We start from the raw sequence: 25585 nt of genomic DNA, 5'->3' as shown, positions 1-25585 counted from the left end.
GGAAAGTAAGGTTTATTTCTGCATGATTTGGATTTTAATGTGCAATAGCACAGCTGTTTGTAGATTTCACTCCTGTGTAGATTGCACCCAGATTTTATACACATTTAAGCACAATGACACACGTGCCCATTTTGTTTGATAAAAAATAACATGAATTTAATTTGCACGCAACTTCTGTTTATATGTATTTTGTATTCAAGCTAATAACACCAGGTATCAGATATTTGTGAATGCCGGTAATCTAAATAGACTGAACATACCAATTTAGAAGTGAAACAACAAAATATTTTATTAAAATATAGAAAAGTGTATATGTGAACTGTTGAGAGATGAAACAGTTGTACATATTTTGCATTATAAAAAGAGTTGCTCCCTAAACAGAAAAAATGTGCAAATGAGAAAACAACAAACATTATCAATGAGCATCTCTGTTTTCTGTACAGTTTTTGAAAAGATGTCCCTCCTATTTGGACACAATGTTGGGATTGAAAACAACACTTCACCAGAATGATTCATATCTTCAAAAGTTGATAAAGCACATTCTCCTGTATTTAGATTAAAACTATTGAAGGAAAATTATTTTGAATAAATGTTTAATGACTTTTTTTTTACAGTGGAACTCAGGCAGGACTGGTGAGATGCCTGGCTTTTCTTGCGAGACATCGTCTGATGAAAGCCTTCTCGTCCCATTGGTTGGGAGAAAGCATTTGGCTGCCATTATGGACACAAAGGACGGTCATCTCCTCAGCGTACCGAAGATTCTGCAGCAGCTGAAGACAAACACGGCAGGAGCAACAGTTCAGGGAAAATGAAGAGACTCTCATGGGTCACATAATGTAGAAGATACACAGATACCTGCAATAACTATTGTTTTACCACCTTTAGGCAGCAGAAAGATGCTGAGAGCAAACAGACCAACATATCGTAACCTTTTAAGATCATATATAGCAAATGTGTTAGCAAAGCTGCCTCATCTAGTAGATACAGACCGACATGATGAATGGACATCCAATAACCACCGTCTTTTCACTCTGCTTTTGGTCTCCACCAAGTCCTGAGGGAAATGTCTGTCTCTTAGCTGCTAAATACTCTGCTATGTTCACCAGCTAGCTGCTAACTTGTCTGTTTGGTGTGGAGTAAAACGATAAGCCAGACTGTTTTACACAGAAACACCTCAGAAGCAATTATTGGAAAGTGTTTGTAAAAGGGCAGGCACTTTCAAAATAGACCTGGTAGGTGACTGTGTGATGAATCTATCAAACTCTTGCTGGGGCCAGTCTGGAGAAGAGCGAGCATCCTTTCCATCGCAAAAAGCCCTCAGTGCCGTTCTTTTTCGTCTTCTTTCAATGAAAAATTACTCTCCCGTTCTGATAGAACTGATGCTAACATCTACGCTAACCTCTTTAGGAGCGGCCAGTGTTGTTTTGAACCAACAGTCGCCTCTTCGTGTTGTCACACACTACTCAACCACCACCACTGATTTGCAAAGTACAACTGTCAGAAAAACATGCTGGATAAAAAGTATTGATAAGCTCAGAGGCATACAATACCAATTCATTAACAGTTCTCAACTGGAACTGGTTCTCAATTACCATCCCTAGTTAAAACTGTAGAGTTGAGTGATACAACCACTTATGCAGAATACACAGTTGATGAATATATACACACACACACACACACACACACACACACACACACACAAGCTTGATCTCTTGCTATCATCTGCACACACTCATTAGCAGATACAAACACTCACTTTGGGCGTTATGAAGAAGTACTGGGAAACGGTCTTTTTGCAGGCCGTCCGCACCACAATGTCAAAGACCCTTCTCTCATTTACAGGATCCATTCCCTAAACAAGAGAGGGGGAAAGTCTTAGTTTTAATCACATAAGCAAGCATACGACTAACTTTAGTAATTAAATATTTGTAGACTTGTGAATGAGGGAAAAATACATTAAAAAAATGAATCAAATATTTACACACACACACACACACACACATTACACACAAATTCTTGAACACAAAAACATTATTGGGGAAAAAAAACCTTGAACAGTTTTTCATTTATTTATAAACCCCATCTGCATTTATGTAGAAAAAGTAACAAATGAACTGCTTTGCTAACAAATTATATTAGTGAGGCGAAAGCTCCCTTTGTGGAATCATAAAGAAACCGGCAAAGTCTTTAGAGGACAGAAGCAACAGACATGAAACAGGATTCATGCATTATCCCTGCATGTTCTAAGATGTGCCACATTTCTTATCTTAATAACACCTACATTTGGTGAAAACAACCATGGGCTGAGTGACCTGTGATTTATTTTTGGTGAAGTTTGGACCGCAGAGCACCATTACATGCCCATTTTTAAAGCAGTTTCCAATTTCGCTCATGAATCCTAAAATGTGAGACAGTGTGGACTTGTGGGCCATGCTTCTTTTGCAGCTGTTTTCATGTATTCTTACAAAAGAAAATATGTTGTGACTGTGTGTGAGAGAGAGAGAGAGAGAGAGAGAGAAGGCACTACCTGGTTGATCTCGTCCACCACTCTGAAGGGGCAGCGGTTGAGCTCCTGCAGGGCCATGAGGTAGAGCATTGTGGAGACACTGCGCTCTCCTCCGCTCTGATGGTGGGCCGTGAGTTCGTGGAGCTGAGTGCTGCTGTGGAACTTCACCCGGATTCGGATCCCATACTTGTCGTACTCCTCCTGCAATGAAAGAAAGCTTTTAAATGGGGTAATAATTGACATTCTTATTGCCTGAACAACAAAAAAGTGACCATATCATCTATTAGAGCTTGACATAATTACAGAAACCACTGTTTCAAATACCAACCAGGTGGTATGTGAATGATTGAGGATGAGAAATCGTCAAAAGCTTCAATTTTAAAAGGAAGCGCCCACTGAAATCACTCTTTGACCGAGGGAAGCCGGTGTGCGTTTGTGTGTGCCAGCATTTACCTCATTCTCTGAGTGCAGATCAACCTCTCCTGCACACTGCATGGAGCGGAAGAAATCACTGAACTTGTCATTAATCTGTTCCACCAGCTGCTTCAGCGGGTTCAGCCAGCGTTCCTTAGCCTGTGAGACACAGAAATCACATACACATTTAATCACAGTTACAGAATATAGATATCACAGACTGAACCACATTTCTTTAAACAAAAACATCCCAGTGTAATCAGTGCAGTGACACATCATGTACCTCTGACATGTTCTGTCGGTAGGCGTTCAGGTCGTTGCTCTTGTCTTCCAGCTCTGTCTCCAGATGTTTGATCTCCTGCTCTCTTCTGCTGTACTCCTCAACAACCTTCAAAGCGGAGAGAGAGAGAGAGAAACATTCACACTTTGAGGGTACATAGCATGATGTATAGCGGCTCCCAATTTCAAAAAGCCAACAACAAATGAATTGCAGAGAATAAATGTATAGACAATAAGACGTTTTTTAATCACTACAGGGAACTGTAGTCAGACCGTCTCATGTGCTCTTACTCTTTCACTGAGGCCAGTAAAGCACTCCGCTCTGGCCCGCTCCTCATTCAGCATGGTATCGATCTCATTCAGCGTGTCCGGCAGCTCGCTGAAAGCCTGCATTTACACAAAACAAGAACATTGAATATTTTACAACATAATCGAAATAATATTTTCTGTTCAAAAGGCCTCCACAGCAATCGGCTGGACCACAAAAGGATAATATTCCATAGAAATTGATGATGCATAGGCTTGTATATCAAGGATTAAAGGCATGATTAGTGATTGTTTTTTTCCTATTGATATTAAGCTGGCTTTAACTATCTTACTATTAGAACTAAAATTTCATAAAAAATAATCTTACGAATGTGTACCCTACTCTGCATTTAGACATGTTTCTGGTAGAGCGACATGTCCGCCCGCTGAGCCTTGTTAATTAGAGCTAGTGACGAGTGACGAGTGACTTTTAAATCTTAATTACAAACCAGTTGGTTGTCTCTTGCACTCCAGAAGATCATTTATCATTATCTTTTAGATTGTGACATTGAAGGAAAGATAATACTGTTAAACATTATGATGCTGTGATATTGTCTCGCTATTAGAGCTTGACAGGGTTTAAATAGAGAAATAGAAATATATAGCGTTAACTGTATTACCTTGCGGAAAGCTTAAAAGTTTGATTATTTCAAAGCTCAATCAGACAGAGTCACGCTCCAGATGATTTTTCAAAGTCTTTGATTGAAATTCACTTTTAACTGCTGCTGCTGCTAAACAGACTAGAAATTATTTATTAAAAACTAATAAATACACCACTAGTAAGAATGTTATTATTGAGGTCATACAAATATAAAACAGTTGACAATAATGACAAAGTCATCCATGCTGGCATTCCACTGGTGTGCCGTGACGAAGGTCCCAACACCTCTGATATCGGAGATCTACTGGCGATCTTGTGTAACCACGACTGGACTATTTGAAAATAGGAATTACTGCCCAACCCTAATGAGGCAGGTTTCCTTCACCATTTCAATAAACACTGTGATAAACACTAACATTACGCAGGTCTTCAGGTAACGACTCATCAGTTTGCATGCTGCAGATCGTCTTTGCTCGCTTCAACAGGCCTTTACATTGTTCCGTCAGCTGAACTTTCCTCTGCTCCAGATGGACGAATTTTTGCTGCAAGAACACACGTGCAGTTAGCAGCAACCAGTGATACAGAACAAGGAGGAAATGGTGAAATACAGGCTTTAAATATCATTGACACTCAGGGCAGATTTATATGTAAAGGTGTGTGTGTGTATGTGTATGTGTATGTGTGTGTGTGTGTGTGTGTGTGTGTGTGTGTGTGTGTGTGTGTGTGTGTGTGTGTGTGTGTGTGTGTGTGTGTGTGTGTGTGTGTGTGTGTGTGTGTGTGTGTGTGTGTGTGTGTGCGTGTAATGCTTACCTCAATGGTCTTGAGTTCAGAAGTGCCTTCTCTACAATCATTCTCCAGTTTGGTCTTCTCAGCCATTAGCCCCATTGTCTCTAAAGCCAGGTACACTTTCTGCATCGTCAGCTTGGCTCTCAGCTACATGCGACAGAGAGACAAAGGAAAATGGAGGACACAAGGGGGTCAGACATTTACAGACACAGAAAACAGACAGAAAAAGATTATAAGGACATGTTTGCATGTTTACAGAGAGAAATGAAGAAATGAAAAAAGATATATGCGTAAAAATCTATGATCACAATATTGGTAAGGGTCTTTGTCAGTATTTAATGAATTTAACAATAAATTGAGTTCTGCTAAGAGGTACAAAAACACAGAAAAGCGGTAAGTGCAGCGACAAAGAAAAGTACCAGTGTTGAAGTACAGTTATATACTGGACAATAAAACAATGTAAAAATGTAAACGTCATCTTACAACACCTATCAAATGCAAAGCAGTCACACATGTCCTTAGGTCTAAGTTCATTCATCCATACCTTCATTTGGGCAATGAACACTGTGACTATGGAAACCTTCTGGGAATTGACAGCTGCAATTTTCTCTTTAGTCTCCTCTTCAATCTTCCTCAGGTCAATAACACTATGCTCCATCTGCCTCAGACTAAACACATGGAAAGAGGGAGTTGGGCTCATTTGAATATATTTGCATTAATCAAACTAACACATCTCTACAGGGACAATTTACTTATAAAGTCGGAAATGCCAGCCGGATTACAAGATACAGAAGTAAATGATCTGTGCCTGTTGGGCCTTTCGACTATTTAAGACTTGCCTGTCCTGCTTGGTACTGATTTTCTGCTCCAATTGTCTCTTTTTGCCCTTTACTTCAGAAAGGTGCTTCTTCTCTGCCAACAATTGTTGGTCGCGGTGATCCAGCCTGGCGGTTTCCTCACGCAGATCCTTGAGCCGCTCATCAATGACTCGTAACTTCCCCTCACAGTCCTAGTAACAGTGGAGGTTGACAGTTAAACTCTTGTCTCCTGGGGCGGCCAGTGGAACAGTGGTTAGAGCAGTCGCCCCATGTAAAGAGGCTGAAGGTCTTCAAGGCAGCGGCAGCAGGTTCGACTCCGAGCTGCGGCCCTTTGCTGCATGTCTCTCCCTCTCTCTCTCACCCCATTTACGATCTGTCCTATATAATGAGGCTTGAAAACTGGCAAAAAAAATTATCTTTAAAAAAAAAAACAACTCTAGCCTCCCTTAAACTCTGACATATTGATGTGTTAGATATATTTATGAGAGTAACAAATACTGGATTTATTAAACATTGGAGGTCTTTTTTTTTAATAGGTTTTAGGCTATGCTTCCAAATTAGTCTCAATTTCCTTACGGGAGTCATCCCAAAGGATCAATAAAGAGAAGTCTAAGTCTAGTTCCCTTGTCTCTGCCTTACCTTTATCTGCTGCTCCAGCTGTCGTTTCTCTTCAGCATCCACAGTGATGTTGAGGTACTGGGAAGGGTGCACTGCGGAGTTACTGGTGCTGATCTTGTTGGAGTAATAGGACCTCTTCAGTGTGTACCTCTCCTCTTTTGTGTAGAACACCTTGAGGTAGGGCTCTTCAATCACCTGGGAGAAAGAAAAGTATAATTGGTCCTGCTGGGAAATATCAGTAGAACAATGTACCACTGTCAGATCTGTCCTAACGATTTCAATACCAGTTGGTTTACAATTTCTATTTGAGTAAAAACAATTGAATTGTTCTTTAGCCGTCTGTAGTTTTGTAGTTGATGTATCAAATATTACACAAGAGTGTGTGCTTAACCATGATTATTGGCACGACAGTGATGCTGGCAGCACAGAGGGGCTTACAGTGACAAGCTAACTCTCAAAGGTAATAGTGTGATTATACAATGGTTACCAACAAAATGTGTAATCAAAATGTATTCAGTTACAGTACCCAGTTCGTAACACTGCAAATATATAAATATTGCAATATTTTCGTCAGTGGGCCATAATCTCAATCACCATTGTGTTACCTCCTTCAGCAATAGATCGTGACTTGGTAGACATTTATTTAGATGAAAATCATTGATTGAGCTTGAGATTATAGCTTTAATTTTTCCGACGCAAGTGAAGTCAAAATAAATCCAAGAGAAATAAAATGCATCCTTAATTAACATATATACAATTGAATATTCAATTCAGCAACTAATTTGTTTGACATCACATTGAGCATTGCAACTTTCTCTGAAAGGTACTAGGTCAAAACGAATAGTTAAATGTGGTGAGGATATGTATTTTATGAGTGGTGCCTTTTTACAGACCTCGTTGAAATTTCCAGTCTTGACTTACACCATTTATCTTTATATCTTTATTTCATAAAAAAGGCTGAATTTGAAATGAAATTCACTTCGCTAATACTTTGCTGTTGTGTTGTGGGAACTCGAATAATGTGGGAAGAGTAACATACCGTTTTAATCATGGCTTTAGTTTGGTCATTGCCCACAGGGACGTCATGCACCTTGTACTGGTGACAGAGGTAACTCATCACCTCGTCAGGGGCATCGAACATCTCACGTAGGTAGGTGAAGAACCCAAAACGCCTACAAATACAAGGGACGTAAATATGAAGCACGTATACAAAATAAACAGAAATGGTCACAAGGATTTTAATAGCTCATTATATCTCAAGTAAAACTGATTTTCTCTCACCTCAGGGACTCAATATTTCGGGATGGTGGCCGCCTAGAACACGACTCCTCTGGAGCAGAAATGGAGTTCACCTTCAAGTTCCTCCTGTCACGGACCTGAGGGTCAGAACCAGAGGTTGCATTAGATTTTCTGGTTGTCCGTTTTTTTACGGCCAGGGGCATAAAAATGCCATATTCATTTATAATGACCCTAATTTTCATTTTCATTCACAACATAGAAAGAGCGTTTTGACATCCGTCACTAGCACGTCTCATGGGACAGAGACACGGCTGTACGGAAGAGAGGGTCTAGTGGGTGACAGAAACACGCCTCTCATGTCTTGTTTCTGATGGGGATTCACAGTCAGTGTTCTAATTGATCATAATGATGGACGACCATCAGATTTTTCAGTCATTGTTTTAAAAAAAAAAAGAAATCAGTCAACGCTGGAAAAAATTCAATTAAACGCGACCACTGGTCAGGACAGAGCACACTAAAATGCTTATTTGGTAGGTTAAAAACTGGATGGCACACACAAACTTAGGATTTGTCTGACAATTTGCACTCAGGTGGATTTTCCTCCACCGAAAAACAACATCACAATCAGAAACTGCAATGCCCTGACCTCAGCCATGAACTTCTCCATGTCGTCTTTTCTCTGGAAGACAAACGCCCGCAGATCATGGAACGCGATGTGGTTCTCCACGAATTTAGCAAAGCGAGGATCTTTCACATTGATCTGAGAAATGAGGAAAGGAAGAACATGTGGGTCATGCAACTGACACAAAACGAAGCACAATCACAACATTGACAGCTGTCAAATCCATACATATTCAAATGTTTGGTAAAAAAAGAAGAACTTCAAAATAATAAAATCCAGCATGTAACACTAAACACACCATACTAATTGCTGATATTCTGTTTATAAATGCTAAATATGGTGCGGCTACGAGGGAATTGTTGGGTCTATGTAAATCATAAATAAGTCATAGAGTGTGGTCTATACCTACCTCTGTAAAGTGTCCTGAGATAACTTTTGTTATGATTTGGCAATATAAATAACATTGAATTGAATTGAATTGAAATGCAGTGTTGGTTCACTGGGACTCACCACCAGCATCATGGGCTCAAAGACATTTCCACCAAAGATTTGTTTGTTCTCTCTGAGCCACTGGATGGCAGTGTGTGTGTCCCTGTGGCGTCCTCGCAGCTTCTCCTCTTTGACATTCATCATATTGTTCATGTCACTGAGCTTTCTCTCCAACACTACAAATTAAAACAAATGAGCATTATCTACATGAGTATGTTAGCAGCAGCTTATGTTCAATAACTCAAACTTTATGTATGTACACTGCTCCAGTTTGTGGGAAACTCTCACTTTTGGTCTCTGCTATGATGTTTTCCTTCTCCCTGCGCAGGTCGGCCTTCTCTCCTTCAATCTTGGCTTTCTCCTCCCGGATCTGCCTCAGCTCGACATTGACCTCGTTGATCCGCGGTGTCACATCGGGTTGGTCGCCAACTTTGGCGAGCTCTGCTTTGAAGTCATCGATGTTCCGTCTGGTGTTGCAGATTCGCTTCTGGTGGTCTTCCTCTTCCATCTGCTTCAGCCTCAACGTTTGTTTAATATCATCAATCTGTAGAGAAGAACAAGGAGAGTTATGATTTCTGGTGAATAACACAAAGCTGCAGATCAAATCTACTTTGTTCTGTGATAAAGGACAGGACAGGAGGAGTTAGCAACATGAAGTTGGACTGTATTATAAATATAAAAAATACTGATCATTCAAACGGCGATTTCTGTTTTCCTCTCTTCTTATTTGATACAAAGTAAGTAACACATTATTTTATTAACCAAAATAATTTAGTTAAAAAAATAATGTGCTGTTATTGGTTAAAGCACTCAACAAATGTGATGTGAGAGAAATAAACCATCTCTCCCTTCCATCACCATGGGGAACGTAAGGTCGCTGGCTAATAAGATGGACGAGCTGGCGGGCCTGGTGAAGACTCAGTGGATGTATCGTGTGAGCAGTGTGCTGTGTTTCACGGAGACGTGGCTCCACGAGGACATCCAGGACTCTAACGTAACTGTGTACGGCTTTCAGACTGTTCGGGCGGACAGGAGTCATCGTGAGAGTGGCAAGAGGAAAGGTGGGGCACTTGCTATTCTTATTAACAACAAGTGGTGTCATCCTTGACACGTTACTGTAAAGGAGCGTGTGTGCAGCCCGGACATTGAGCTGCTTGCCGTAAGTCTTGTGTGTAAAGGAAGTATAAGATGAACCGTGATAAATACAAGAGGAGGAAGTGGCATGTTTATGGCACGCTCCACATTCTTTGTTCACTCACAAATAGGAAGTCCCTGTTCAATAAAATTCAAATATATATAAAAAATGAATCCTCGCAAATAAAAAATGGGCTTTAATTGCAGGATGTTTCTCCTTATTCTTGATTCAATAGGAAAGTCTTAAGTTTTCCAAAGAATAAAAGCAATTTGCTTCCAGACATTGTCCGGTCTAAGAGAGGGGTTGTTTTATTAGATGACATCAACATAGATTATTAAGTTGAAAGGTCCAATATTAGGCTCCTTTTCAGGTTCATACTTTGGTTATTTGGGGTATTTTGGGTTTCTGCTAGAACATATTTACATGCTTTAATTTTCCCAAAACATTGTTTTTCTCATACTGTCCGTCTGAATAAACATGTGTTCGCCCTCTGTCTGAAACGCCCATTTTTAGCGCCTGTCTCAGTTTCTCAGTACGGGCTTTGTGCATTTCTCTGTGGATTGAGTGTTTTGATACTTTCACAGTATTTATATAACACCTCAACCTGCTTTATAATCAAAAAAGAAAAAATGGAAATCTCACTTTTTGCAATAAAGGATTTAAAGGTTAAGTAAGTTTTCTTCTTCTTCTCACCTCTTTGTGTTTTCGATCCAACTGATCTTGTTTCTGTTTGCACTTCAAAGAGGCTTCTTTGATCGCAGCAGTCTGAAAAACGACACGCTCACAGTTGTCATCATATCACAAACATTACATTCCAGTATTCATTGTACTGTAGACAAATGTGCTCAAAAATCCTAACCTTTGATTTAAATGAAAATAAAGCCATGATTCAAATAGCTGGTGGGAATCTCCAGAAATGTCTGAACATTTTTATTATGCGTTTCTGTGGCCAGCGTAATGCTCTGAATGTACATCTCATGTGAAATCCTCATGGATGCACAAAGACTTTCCATAAAAGCATTCAAGTGCACTTATTGTGGAAACTTGATTAAAAACTATCAGTGAGAGGCGAGCTAATTAGATATGCGTAGATCCTAAGTACTAAATAGGCTGAAAGTAATCTACACAAACTAACAAAGCCTTAACCATGACTCTCATTTTAGACCCAGGTATCGTACTGTAGACCTTTCAGAGCAGAAAAACATTTGCTTTTTCACCTTAGCCTTCATTTGTGCCTCAGTGGGCTTCAGCTGGTCTTCAATCAGTTGAATCTTCCTCCGCATGGGCGCCTGAACCTGCTTCAGGGTCGAGAGCTGCTTTTTGGCCTCTTCACGCTCCTTCTTCGTGCTCTCAAGCTCTTTACGGGTGGTCTCGTACTCCTAGTAACAGAAGGACAGACTCTCAAAATAATTGACTTTTACCCTGACTACACACTGTGTTTATTTGTCTCTCCCACGTGTACACAGTGTTTTATTAACTCCACTCACCACCCATGGTTTCTTCTTCTCGAGCAACTCGATCACGTCCAGATGCCTCTTCTTTTCATAGTAACGGTTCACATCGTGTTTGTTCCTCTCGTTCCTCTGCTTGGCTTTCTCCAGGAAACTGGCCTTCTCCTTCAAAATGCTCTAAAGGAAATCAAACCACCACCAACACTGAAAAACCTACAATAGCCTGTGGTCTGCCATGCTGCCTTTACATCGTTTAAATATGAAATAAAAAGTGAAATAATAGATGGTGTAACTGTGATTTTGTTGTTTTGTTAAAAAGCATCTGAGTGTTGACAAACAGAGATAAGGGGTAATAAAAAACTCAACATTTATTGAGAGCGACTTTGAAATGCTGAAATTCTTCAATAATTCGGTTTACCTCCTGTTCTCGTTCTTTGTTACGGAAGTTTTTGAGCTTACAGTGGTACTCATACATCTCTGGTGGTCCCACTGACTTCTCAGTTGCCTCTAGCAACTCAATTTTGGACATCTTGGCAAACTCTCCAACTTTTTCCTACAGGGAAAAAACAACCGCAGCAACAGGAAACAGGAAAACAGTGAGGAAAGTGTTATTTGATGTAACATATAAGGCAAGTTAGAAGAATTCAAGTAAGCATTTGTATGAATAAAATAAAACTGCACGGTTCCTCCCCTTCCACACAGTGACACATTGATTAAATATTGAAAGACACATTTAAAAAAAATAGAAAATAGGGCCAGCCATCACTAAGTAAATATTTAGATTACAGGCCACTATGCAGCTATAACTCTAATTGACTCAAACATACCTGAGGCAGGAACTGACAGAGGTTGCTGACTTGGATACACAGAGCCTTGACTTCTTCTTCCACTGCTTTCTGGTTGCAATGTTTTCCATTCAGCATCCACAGCGACTGATTGTTCGCAACGTGAATCTCTCTGTTAATCACTAAATTACCATCACTCTTGTACCTGGAATAGAAACAACAAGGGTTTCATACTGCAATCATGTACATATAGGAAAAATATATATAACAAGTATTCCTAAATTATTAAATAGCTGTAACAATTGCTGGCAAAACAATAGTTTCATTTCAGGTCGGACTTCCTGTATTTCTAAATGTTGAGTTATGCTAACAAGGTTAATGTCATTATTTCTAAACGAATAAGACATTTCTATGAATGCAACACAAAAGTATTTCACGTAGATACAGGGTTCCTACGGCTCAAAGGAAGTTGAATTAAAGACTTTTTTAATGCCACCTGGAATTAAATGTAAAACCAGTTTCAAAATAAAGCATGCATCTTCTCTGCATGTCCTGGGCCACAACCACATGACTGATTTGTCGGTTTCGCTATCGTTAAGGCGAGAAGAATTCAGTAAAATATTTTTGTTAAACTGCACGCTACCAATTATTTTGAGATTTGAGACAAACGGTTGAAGATGGATGGATGAAAAAAAATGGTATAAAGCCATTTCCCATGTTTTGACATTTTTGAGAAATTTGAAACTTTGATTAAAGACGTTTTAATAACAATTAAGGCCTTGTTTTTAGATTAATGAATTCAAAGCCTTTTAAGACGTTTTAAGTAAGTGTTTTAGTAAAGTAAGTGTGTGTCTTAGACTCTTTCACATAACTTACAGTTCGATCTCAATGGATCCTTTAGGGCACCCGCGTTTGACATAAAGCCCAACCTACAGGAAGAAAATACAGTTGTAATAATCAGCATCAGTATTGTAATTGTAATTCATTTATTCGTCAGCTTAAATAACAGTATAATAACTTAACTGACTGACACTGGTTCAGGGATCTGGGACAAACCATTAGTAAATAACATACAGTGTAAGGCCTTTAAATAACAGTGCTTATCACCTACTTCATGCTGTTGCTATTGGCTGAAACCCTTCAATCATGCATTTTACTTACTCACGGCCTGCTCAAGTTCAGAGAACATGTACCAGTGGTTGTGTTATGCTGCCGTTTACCTTGTCACCTCTTCCCAGGACAGCGGTTTTGCCAGCCAGACCCAGACAGATGGCACACACAATGCTAGACTTGCCGGTTCCATTGGCTCCAACAATCATGTTCAGATTCGGTCCAGGGTGCACCACAGAGTAGTCATAGGTCCTGCCAGAGTACAAGGTAGGTATTTACAGTGTTTCCTGAACAGTGTTTTACAGCCGAGGAGGGACACATTGCCTGAAATTATTATCATCCATAATCTTCAGAGAGCAGGAGTGCCATTTCGTATAACATATCTAATAAGTGTGGCTATTGTTTAGGCTGTCATGGAGTGACTATCTTGTTCATGGGATACAAGATGCATCAGAATCTGGGTGGTAATAATTATAATCCTCAAAGCTTATAAAGACGATGCAAATGGGCCTGTTTGATGTGTGTTTTAGCTCTGCTGGCCCAAACTGCAAGGCAGGTACCTAAGCACTAAGCACTTACAACACAGACGATGAGACAGAGGCGCTTTGCCAGAAGACAAGGCAGGCAACTGCTTAGAGCCCCAGGGGCCCCGAGGGCTGACAAACTTTAAACTACAGCAGGGACAATGTGCAAAGTTTGCAATGACAGGAGGCACAAGTGACAAGTTTCCTGATGTTTTTTTAACTTCCCTTCTAAGTGACATGCATGATTCAGTTTAAACAAATAATGTTGATGAACGCTGGTTCAAGGGCCCCCCTGTGAATCTTGGTGGCCCTAGAATCGCCTCTGTCCTTAGGACCGGGTCATATCCTGTGTTTTTTGACCGCCAACATCCACCATACTGCCCGATCCTCACCCCCCAACTATATGGTAATTTAATTTTAGAGGCTGTAGTTAGTGATGTTGTTGAGATGTATTACACTATAGACCGGAAGTGTTAACTTCCTGTTGTTGTTTATGTTTACATCTGTGAAAAGGTGTATACTAACAGGTGTTTCTGAGATTCAGCAACATATTAGTCTACTTATGTGAAATGATTTGGGCTCCAACTGAAAAACTGGTGTGAATTTGTCCATTAAAACATTATGGAGTTGATTCTGTGACTTACAGTTTCAAAATAATTCAGTTTAACGTGACAGGGAAGAGTCATGGAAGACCTCACACATCGCTGGTTTCCAGCACCCAGATACAGAGACAAGCAGCGCTAATATGTTAGCATGAGTTGAGTTTCGGTTTCGTTGATTGACAGCTTAAACGCCGCGACTTACAGGAAGTTTTTCATGGTGAGGCGGAGAATGGAGCCCTCCATAAATTGGTCCTCTCCCCCGGTTCCTCGGGGCTGACTGCCTAACGGCGTGTTTGCTTCGCCAGTGGAGGTGGAAGCCCGAGAGTCGCTGTTAACGTGACTGGTTCGCCGCCTCTTGCCGGTTGAAGCCATGGTGATGAATAAAAACAGAAGCTACCGCCGAGGCTACAGCTCACCCTCGCGCGCTTCGCCTCGTCTTTACTGAAAGCTGGTTGGACATAACCGGTCACGTGTGTACACAAACTATGACGATAACGTCGAAGCTAACGTTCAGTATCGCGAGACATTGTTGTTTAAGATTCGTGAAAAATGCAAATAAATAAAAAAGGCTGATAAATGTATTGTTTTTAAATGTTCAACTTTAAAACTACTCAATAAAAAAACGGACCAAAACGATTAGTTTATGCAAATCTTGATTTGTAATATTGTACCAATGTCCTGTACTTTTTTGTTTGTGAATCCTGTTGTTTCTTGTGCCACATTTGAAAAAACATGTATACAAAGACAATGTGTAGGTTATGTTTTTAACCGATTTGTTTTATTTGGAATGATTCAGTATTAACATTAATTTTCTTACATGTTCCACAGTTATACACAATACCAAAAAGTATTAAAAAAATTAACAAATTAAAAAGTGTAACTACAGGAAGAAAAAATTATATATATATATATATATATATATATATATATATATATATATATATATATATATATATATATAAAGGAATGAAGGATAGCAAAAACAAAAACGTAAGGGGTCTGCTAAACTTAGGGAGAAACTTTAAAATGCCTAAATTATCCAATAGTTTTTGCCAATTTATTCCCTTTCCATTGTGGTCATGTTTGTTAAGCCAAATCATTTTATTCAATTCAATTCAATGTTATTTATAGTGCCAAATCATAACAAAAGTTATCTAAGGACACTTTACAGACTAGGTATAGACGACACTCTATGACCTATTTATGATTTACATAGACCCAACAATTTCCCCAATTTAGTGATATGGTATTTTTTAAGTATGATGAAATTAATTATGTAAGTTTCATCTGCTGAATATTTGGGACTGTCAAGAAAGTGTGATCAAACCATCTTTGTTATTACAGTTCTTACAAATGTGTCTATGTGATTTGTTTGCTATTGCCACTTATGACAGTAACAAATTATATAATTGCATGTGCCTTAAAAATATATTTATGTAAAAATATATTGCAGATATAATCAGCTTTCTTTTGGAAAAACAACAATTCTACATTATACAACAAATAGTTTGGATAGACCTTAAAAGTGAGGAGAAACTGAAGAGTGAAGGATTCAGCAACAGCATAAACATTTTAATGAATACATTATAAACACATATAATATATACATTATAAAACAATATGGTGTAAAAGTATAATTTTATTATTCAAGAAGAAAGCATACATTTATTAGTCCCTCAAAGGGAAATTCTAGTTTTTCACGTAAAAACAGACACCCATGCGCTAATACACACATGCACAAACAGGACCTATATAAATACAATAATGGAGAAATGTCAGAATGAGGTTGTTGCTTATGGACAGTTGGGGGTTCAGTGCCTTGCTTAAAGGCACCATCCCCAGCTACCAGATGAAATTTGTGGGGCTATTTAATTATATTGTGTTATAGATGCTTTAGTAAATGGTCTAATCATTGTTCTAAATGGGATGGACAAAATATAAGAAAGAGGGCGACACAGTGATGTTGTGGTTAGCACTATCGCCTCACAGCAAGAGGGTTTCTGGTTCGAATCCCAGCTGGGGCCCTTCTGTGTGGAGTTTGCATGTTCTCCCCGTGTCTGCGTGGGTCTTCTCCAGTTTCCTCCCACAGTCCAAAGACATGCTCATGTTAGGTTAATTGATGACTCTAAAATTGCCCATAGGTGTGAATGGTTGTCTGTCTGTTTGTTTCTATGTGCCCTGTGATAGACTGGCGTCCTGTCCAGGGTGTATCCCGCCTCACGCCTGATGTCAGCTGGGATTGGCTCCAGCCCTCCGCGACCCCGACAGGGACAAGCGGTTGAAGATGAATTAATGAAAATATTAGAAAAAGGTCTTTAATTTAGGATCTATTGCAGGGAGAGAAAGGGATACATGAACAGGGTTTGACAAATGAGGGAAACAACTCTGCTGCTGCATACATGAAATGAAAGGACAGGCAGGTTCATATTTTTTCTTCTTAAAACAGCTGACACACCCATGGACATTGTTAAACATATACTGCCCATGCAGGGATTCTTTCCTAAAAGAGGTTTCAATGAAGGAGATGTGGACATATTCTACATTATTCTTTGTAAATCTTCACTATAAAAGGTTCAGATGAAGCCAACTGTAGTTAGCAGTGGTAGAAAGTAACTATTTACTCCAGTAGGCTATAATTTACTACTAGGTAATTGTAACTTGAGTAATTTGATTTAAGCTTCTACATTGTTCGCTACATTTATTTGGCAACTTGATTCAATCATTCAAAATAAACACATTTGATAACATTGTTATGGCTTAAGCTACACAGCAGTATATAACGAGTCTGCAGCAGAGAGATAGTAATACTAATGTTTGTACTAAAATAAACTGCAAAAACATGCTCACTGTGATTTATTCAGACCACAACATGTCTCAATCTAGGCTTTGAATTGGTTTATTTCTTCACAGGTCAGTATGGACAGGAGGGACCATCACAGCAGAAAATAAAACATGTTTATACGGGTATGAAAGTATTTTTTAACCCAGACTTTGGAAATGTAACCTGTCCTTTAAAGCGGAAGTCCAGGGCAGCAGCGAGTTGGTTTAAAGAACAGTAACCATGGCGACTGCGCTTGTGCTGTAGGCCTATGATTTGGATGATTTACACTCAATTTAAAACACTCACCTTACGATGAATAGTCTTATAGTGACTGTTCTTCACTTACATTAACTCTTACATTTCTCTATAGGCCCCCATGCAGCTACTCCCCACCTTTGATAGCCTGTAAATCGTCCGTAAGCCGTCGACGCCTCACATTACGGCGACATCTTGTTTTTGAAACAAAACAACGAGTCTCTTGAGCAGAACGCAAAACTTTTTAACGGTCGCGCACTTTAAACCGACCAATCAACGTCCAGGACTCCTCGGCTGGGCTCAGTTGTGGTTAGATCAGAATCGCCTCTTTACTCAGGGTCCGTTGTGAAGCTCGGGATTGAACCCAAACTCACGCAGAACTAGTATATCTGATCAAATTCATCACCTCTGACCACAACATGAAGCGTGGAGGCCCTTGAAATCTCGTGAAGCTGCTCATCGCCTCGGAGGCTCGCAAGCGCTTTTCCTATCATCTCTGATCGGAGCAGGGCCAAACTCAGACCAGATCAAATAAGATCACTGTGTAGGTTTTTACAGAAATACACACTCACTCACTCACACACACACACAAACACCGCACACTTACTCATCCAAACACGCTCACTCTCTCTCACACATACACGCTGCTCACACACCATTCAAACTATGACGAAACAGGAACTTCCGGGTCAGGTTTTAAGCGAAAAGCCGCATGGAATCATGGGAAATTGAAAGAAGTCATAGCTCATAGTATGTCGACCTCGTGTGGCCATTCATGAAAAAGACCGTCCCTTCTTTCTCAGTTTTACTCAATTTTTTAAAAAATGATATGGAGAAATTACAGTTTAAAGGTTGAATATGTAGAATCTTTATTAAAAGCTATACCTTTAAAAAAAAACACAATATACTTACGGGGCGTTTTGAGGGGTACAGAATGAAAGCATTGCTTTTCCATAAAAAAATGTATATATATACTGAATTACTATTTAAGAATTTTTTTTACGGGTTTGACAATGACTTTCTGTCATGTTCTGTTTACATTGAACCAGCCAATAGCGGCCTGCATTGCAGGTTGCCAGGGTTGTCTGTTGTTAGGTGCAGCTGCTGTAGGCTGGCACTGGTGAAATGGAGTTTGCCGATCCTGCAGCTGCTTATTTGTCCCAGCAGCTGAGTGACCGAAGACGGGCAACAACGAGAGTCAATAAAGGCCAAGCATTCACTCAATGGACTGAGATAAAGGAGTTCGACTGCATTAAAACACACGCCCAATGGCTATGTTTCTCCTTGATCGGTAAGCTAACTTTCATGTTTACTTAGCTGTAACGGCTAACGGTAACGGCTAACAGTAACTGTCAGTCAAACTCCGATTTGCCGGAGGGTACGGGTTCAAACAGGTTCAAACAGACTCAAACAGACTCAGGTCTCCTTTAGGTTACTGGACCAGGTTTGACCAACCTGGCAGCATGAATGCTTTAATTATATTTTATTGTTGCGACTACGATCTTGAGACACTAGATGGCGGTGTTCTGCTCATTTTCCATATTTAACCTTTAATATTTCTAAAATTATACGGAGAAATTACAGTTTTAATTCAGTAAATGAAACAATTTATTAATTGCTTGTACTCTACTGTAAACTCTAATCCTTTGATATTCTTGGTTTTATCTTTTCTTTATCAGCTTGATTTAATTTTTTATAATTATTTAATTTGAAAGGTGCTATACAAATAAATTTGCCTTGCCTTTTACAGCTCAGCAAGTCTATATGAGCGCAAACAAATGTAGCATCTTGTTCTAAGCAATTCATAATAAAACAGTAAAAACAGAATGAGCTTTTAAAAAAAAAAAAAAAAAACAAGTACAAATGTAAGTAGGCCTATATGATGTAATATACAAGAGGGAATGATGTTTTAATATTGTTTCATAATGAAATTGCGTATTGTTTATGCTGCCTCCCCAGTTGCTTAAGGTGGATTCTACATTACGTATAAAAATTATTAAATCAATCATTTTAATTGATTTATATCAATGGATATATTATAGGCTAAATAATTAAAAGTCGTTTTATGACATATTTGTAAGATGGATTACATTCAATGAAATATGTTTTTTCAATATGTAACACATGAATCACTGGAAAACTTAATCTGAATTTAAAGGTTTCAATGCACAACTGAAATAGTGGTTTAAACAACAACAACATTCAATGAGATTGTGAACTGTACACACTGACACACACACACTGACACACACACACACGCACACACGCACGCATGCACGCACGCACGCACACACGCACACACACACACACACACACACACACACACACACACACACACACACACACACACACACACATACTGTTAATGCTAGTGCAGTCTGTTTAGCCTGTTGTTATCCAGAAACTACTTAATCCATTCGTTTAAGGTGGTTTAACCCTTTAATGCCAAACCAGTGAAAGGGGCTGCACATTAGTTTTAGCTGAACAACCAATACTTTAGACCTGCAGAAGACAAACACATTTATAGCTTGTGCAGTGGTGCAAACACACAGTATTGAGTACTGCTCAGAAACCATGTAGTTAAACCAATGTTTTCTAATGTGAAGGCAGTGTGAGTGTTGAAAATGTTGATTATGCACACAGTAAGGATTATTCACATCTCAATGGAAAGAATTGCTTCAGACTAAAATACAGCAAACTCAACCATAGCAACTAATTCTTTTTTTATACAACTTTATTTTTAATTTTTTAAATAACATAAAACATGAAAGACAAACATTTCAAATTTTTACAACAGTCACAGTAAGTACAAAAAAAGAGGAAAGATGTAAATTAGATGTAAACGCACAAAATAAACAATAATGATAAAATAGTAAAATAACAACAATCATAAATAATAATAGTAATAACTAAATAAATATATAAAATGACTAAGGGGGCTGATGACGGGTCGGGCTGATCTCAGCTCAGTTACTGTGTGTCTCCAGGCAGAGAGTGAAAAATCTGACGGCCTCACATTAAACTGTACGTTAGTTTGCCTTTGTTGTTGGAGTCGACTTGTAATAGTGCCATGTTAGGTCTGTTTTAAGCTGCATTTGTGTCTGCAGCAATTACCTAATCTAGTGTCCCATGCCCTGTGGGGGTGCGTGAGGTAATCTTGAATGCCGTAATAAGATTTCAGTGTCTACTACCACTATTGATTACTGCTAGGTGGCACATTGAGTCGGAGGATCCCTCATCAGCAGCAATATGTTGGACTTGGACACAGCAAAGAAACAGACAGCAGACAGGCTATGTGAGGAGGTGTTATTCTTTTAACAATGGACTAAAACAGGTCCACTGTTACTGGACAGAAACAGTGGACCTCCGACATCCTGCCATGGAGGGGTCAACTGCAAAAAAAGTGAGTTGTTTTCTTTCACCTCTACTCTTGTCTGATGAGAGAGGTCAGCGTCTGGTCTGGTGGCCATCTGTCAGAGGTTTAGTTGACTTCTGTCAGGCTGAAAGTGAAGCCTCGGTGAGTTTATGGTTGTGGTTTATGTTGAATTAAATATGTCCAATAGACTTAATGTAAAACCCCTCTTCATATTATGTAGAATTATCTTTCAGATTATAATGATCCAGATTATTGGTTTAGAAGGTCTACGAACTCATGACACTACTTTAGTTCAGGTGAAAGGTGCAAAGTTTTTTATCCATATTGAAAGTTGTCAACACAAGATGTATACTCATGAGTCACTTGTTGCTTTTTATGTACCATTAAATGCTTAATTGATTTTCAAATTATTCATTTTATTCCAGAAAACTGCCACATGTTGCACATTAACGCAATCTATCATTGTCATATAAACAACAAAACATTATATAGAGGTTTTCCTGTTCCAATGCATGAAAAAAACAAACATGATTGAAGGTATATAATCTCAAAGCATCAGCTGGAGATAATACAGTACGATCCAGAGCGTCTGTTCTTGAGAGAAAGAGGACTTGTGAGATTAGGCGGGGTGCTTTTGCTGGACTCCATCCCAGCCCTGCAGGCTCTGAGAGGAACAATGGCTTCCATCAGGTCAGACGATTCACAGGTTATCTGTCAGCTCGACCTCCCTGCAGGAGCCTGAGGAGGGACGGGATCTGGAGGCTTACGTCTACGACAAGAACAGGGAAAAGCCCAATCCCAAATACAGTTCTGAGCTCCATGAATCCCAGAAGCAGAGCTCTGGGATTTTACGGTCAGCTGAAGGGCAGTGTCTAACAGAAATATGCTTGACTTTGTCTGAGAGAAGCTTTTCAGAGCAGTTGCAGCATCAACCATCTGTTACTTGCTCAGTATGATCCTTTCCTCCTGGTTCTCTGGTTTCGGTGGGTGTGGCTGATTGTGTTACAGTAGGAGGCCACGCCAAGTTTTCATCCTGTGTTGTGTGTAACAAATACAGAGGTTTACATTATTTTCTTTTTTTTTAATTACTGGTGGAACTGTGGTCATGTTTTGCCAAAGATGATCCCTGTCTGACCAAACCTACATCATCACTGAAAGAGCTGTTACGTCACCTTCGTGCTACGAGTAAACACAGCTCCCCTACTTAAGAGGCACAGCGGGCACTGTCTCTTCCTCCTCTTAAAGTATCTAATTATACCCTCTGTCTCATCGAGCCAAGATCAAACTAAAGAAGGTGTACTGATACATCTACATTAACATGTTTGACTCAATAATTAACTTGTCAAATAACTAACAGGGTGTCTCTTCTTTTTTCTTCTACAGAAACCAGGATATGGACATCACAAAAAAGGTATCTTAACGCACAAATGCTGACCGAAGTTTAACTCAAATGTTGACAATCAAATATTTGTTGTCTAATCTATTTAAATGATAGATAGATTGATTTATGAATCAAATATTTGATTAATAGATGAGGATTTGTTTGATATCATTATTTTATTATTTGAGTACTTACCTGACAAATTGTTACTCATGTTTTTTGCTCTTTAGTAATTTATCTGATTACTTTAGGACTGAAAGTTGACTAAGGTTTATTGCCCATTGTTTTATTATTTTTTTATACTTTCTGTATTTATTTAGCTAAGAGTTTATTGGTTATCCTATACTGTATTTTATTTATACCTCCCTTGTGTTTTTGTGAGCTGCTGGAAACTCAATTTCCTTGCGGGAGTCATCCCAAAGGGATCATTAAAGAGAAGTCTAAGTCTAAATCTAAGCTTAAGTTAAAATAAAAAGTCAACAGGTAGTGATGTGAGTTGTTCGGTGTTCCTCAGAGACCCTGGTTGGACGCCAGCGAGTGTCCCATCAGTCCACAGTGGACAGCAGCAGTGAAGACGTCGTTCTGCCCAGGAAACTGAACGGTTGCTCAGTGGAGGCACCGAGCTACCAGAACCTGCACCGTGAGCTGCTGCTCAGCCATAAACGGTATATGAGGTCCAACAGTGAAAACACGTCTACTCTCTGATCTTACTGTGGTCGAAGCAGAGCAGGGTGGGTTGTGTGTAACTGTGCCTCTGACTGACCATGCAGGGGCCTGCTGGAGGAGAAACCGGAGCTGAAGCGAGTGTTGGAGCAGCGCAGACTGGAGCTGTTCAAGGAGGAGGAGATGGCACAGCGGCGGTCTTCCGATCTGGAGACAGAGCTCCGCAAGAGGCAGCAGAAGCTGCAAGAGGTCAGATGAAACGCATACACAGCTGAGATAAAAATTAATTCACTTTAGCCCCCCAAAAAACAGGGGTTGTTGTTATGGTTAAAACAAGGCTTTGAGCATTAATGGACTCTATACCAGTTAGTAGTGGAAGGTAACTAAGACAATTTACAAAGTACTGCACTTACTTTCAATTGTGAGGTACTTTACTTGAGAATTTCCATTTTCTGCTGCATAACATTTCTACTTCTTTCAATTATAGAGGTTAATATTGTGCTTACTACTCCCACTGCATTTATCTGACAGCTGTAAGTACTGGTTAATTTGCAAATTTAGATCTTACATTAAAGAAAACATATAACAGCTGATGCATATGATGCATTGTTAAAGCTTTAAATAATTTCCCAGTCTGGGATCATTAAAGTTATTCTATTCTATTAAACCAGTGTCTTTGGGCTTGTGGCCTCAAGTAAAAAAAAAGCTGCATCTACTGTATAGTTTTGCAGCAAAGAGAAAAACACGTAAAATAAATGTGTGTATAAGAATGTTACGTGGGGTCAAGCCCTAGGTTAGAAACCAAACACTAACTGTATATTAAATAAGAAATAGTACATAAATCTGTCCGTGTTTACGACTAAATATGATTAAAATCTTGGCGATTGTTTGTTAGCGTAAACCCCCGTTGGTGTAAACTACCTGGATGGTGGATGAGCTGGATGACTCTGACTGTCTTTTGTCTTTCCAGTATGAGCAGGAGGAGATCAGGCGACGGGAGAACGAGCAGAAGATCCCAGAGTTTATCCGCGTGAAGGACAACCTGAGGCGGACACAGGCGTCTGAGCAGTGAGGCCCCGGGGCTCCCATCAGCCCCTGCAGCAGCATCACGCATACCAGAAAACACATATTTAGAAACCTTCTTCATCAACAACGTCTTTGTAACTGTGATGGAGTGGAAGTATGCATTTTTTTATTCATAATTACGTGGCTCAACATGTGTTTAAAGGAAGGAGAATGGATTTTTAAAATGTTTTTTATGCTATTTTTTCTCAACTTACAACTTCATTCTATTTCCTGCATTAAAGGAGCATGAGTCTGTTTTGTTGTCTGTTTGGTGGAAGGGCCACATCAGTCTAATTCTTTACTTTCTACGAGACCGCTATGTGATTATCAACAGAGACATTTCTCAACAGAACTGTTTTGTATTAATAGAAATCCCCCACAAATGTACATGTTTGTGTCAATGTTTCTGTCACGACTTTTGATTTTTAGTGTGTCTGTTTGCTGTGGAAATAAAGGCTTTATGGTTTGCAGGGATGTGTTGTTTAGTTGGACACAATTCAAAGCACTGGGGATTGATTTGCATGCAGCTCTTCTCCCCGAGGACACTCGCGCTCCTTTCACATGGATATGGGACTTTGTTTAATTAGCTGATCTTTTCATTCCATCACGGGACGAGAGGAGAAAGCACAGGCCATCTGGAGGAGGCTTTTCAGGATATATATGCAGGGAATACCCAAGGGCCTGGTTAAGGCACTGGAGACATTTGGGATAGTCAGGGAAGCCACCGGCTGACAGCAAATAAGAAACAGTGTGTTGTTACATAGATTACTTTAGAAACTCACACACAAATGCTGAACATAATCAGGGCGGAAGAAGTATTCAAATCTTCTAAGTGAGTATGAAAAGCAAAATGTGACAATAATTAAGACTGTGATATCATTACATACCCAATATTATTGTCTTATTGATGCTGGTGGATTACCTTGTCAGCAGACTGACTGCATAACAGCACATTATTGTCTATGCTCTTCATCTGCAACGTAACTGTGGCTGTCAAATAAACGTAGTGGAGTAAAAAGTAGCATCAAATATAAAGACTCATAAAAGGATATCAAACTTTTCAGTATATCTGAGCATAGTTAGAATAGTTAAACTTTTCACCACTAGGATTTAATAAAGAACACATACGCAAACAATAAAGGGCTAAAATATCTAAAGAAACAAATTAAACATTAAACAAAATGTTAAATTAAACAAAATGATGTGGATCAGGAGTAGAATATTTAGAGCAGTCCATCTGAAACTGAAGTCATGGCTGAAGACAGTCAACAATAAATAATCTTCTGGTTAGGAATAAACCTTCCTGCCCGCAGCTGAATAGTGTCGGTAGTGGTTTGCACAGACTTTCTGAAAGGGCAGGGGCGAAAAGGGAAAAAAAGGGCACTTTAGCACGTTTTGACTCCCAGAGAGCATTTAAGCACATGTTTTGGCTTCTGGGGGGCACTTTAGCACATGTTTTGGCTCATGAGGAGCATTTTAACACATGTTTTGGCTTCTAGAGGAAACTTTTGCACACGATTTGGCTCCTAGAGCACACTTTAGGACAGGTTTTGGCTCCTAAAGTGCACTTTAGCATGGGTTTTGGCTCCTAGAGAGCATTAAAACACGGGTTTTGGCTCCTAGAGAGCATTATAACATACATTGTGGCTCATAGAGGGAACTTTAGCACACATTTCGGCTCATAGAGGGCATTATAACACACGTTTTAGCTCCTAGAGAGCATTATAACACATGTTTTG

The 25585-nt window shown here is 39.4% G+C and overlaps 2 protein-coding genes across 2 annotated transcripts; one reads left to right on the top strand and one right to left on the bottom strand.

The window, feature by feature from the left end:
• Positions 1–463: 463 nt before the first annotated feature.
• smc5 (structural maintenance of chromosomes 5) lies at positions 464–14697 on the bottom strand. The gene is made up of 24 exons (XM_083919894.1): positions 14488–14697; positions 13270–13411; positions 12926–12978; positions 12092–12254; positions 11683–11817; positions 11301–11441; positions 11031–11192; positions 10507–10578; positions 8967–9222; positions 8700–8854; positions 8214–8327; positions 7610–7704; positions 7368–7500; positions 6350–6523; positions 5732–5901; positions 5437–5560; positions 4917–5039; positions 4523–4648; positions 3491–3586; positions 3204–3308; positions 2960–3079; positions 2528–2707; positions 1757–1852; positions 464–770 (listed from the first exon to the last, which is right to left on the bottom strand). The coding sequence occupies exons 1-24, from the start codon at positions 14655–14657 to the stop codon at positions 621–623; spliced, it is 3255 nt and encodes a 1084-aa protein (XP_083776020.1). The 5' UTR covers positions 14658–14697; the 3' UTR covers positions 464–620.
• Positions 14698–20740: 6043 nt separating this feature from the next.
• LOC310951603 (protein FAM107B) lies at positions 20741–23853 on the top strand (the record flags this gene model as incomplete). The annotated part of the gene is made up of 5 exons (XM_083919911.1): positions 20741–20764; positions 22121–22148; positions 22633–22783; positions 22889–23030; positions 23752–23853. 5 exons carry the CDS (start codon positions 20741–20743, stop codon positions 23851–23853), a joined length of 447 nt encoding a protein of 148 aa, XP_083776037.1.
• Between the last annotated feature and the right edge of the window lie 1732 nt (positions 23854–25585).

Source organism: Echiichthys vipera, assembly GCF_963691815.1.
Source record: "Echiichthys vipera genome assembly, chromosome: 9".
NCBI lineage: Eukaryota > Metazoa > Chordata > Actinopteri > Perciformes > Trachinidae > Echiichthys > Echiichthys vipera.
Note: the sequence above shows the minus strand (reverse complement) of the source record. Positions and strands in the feature narration are given on the sequence as shown.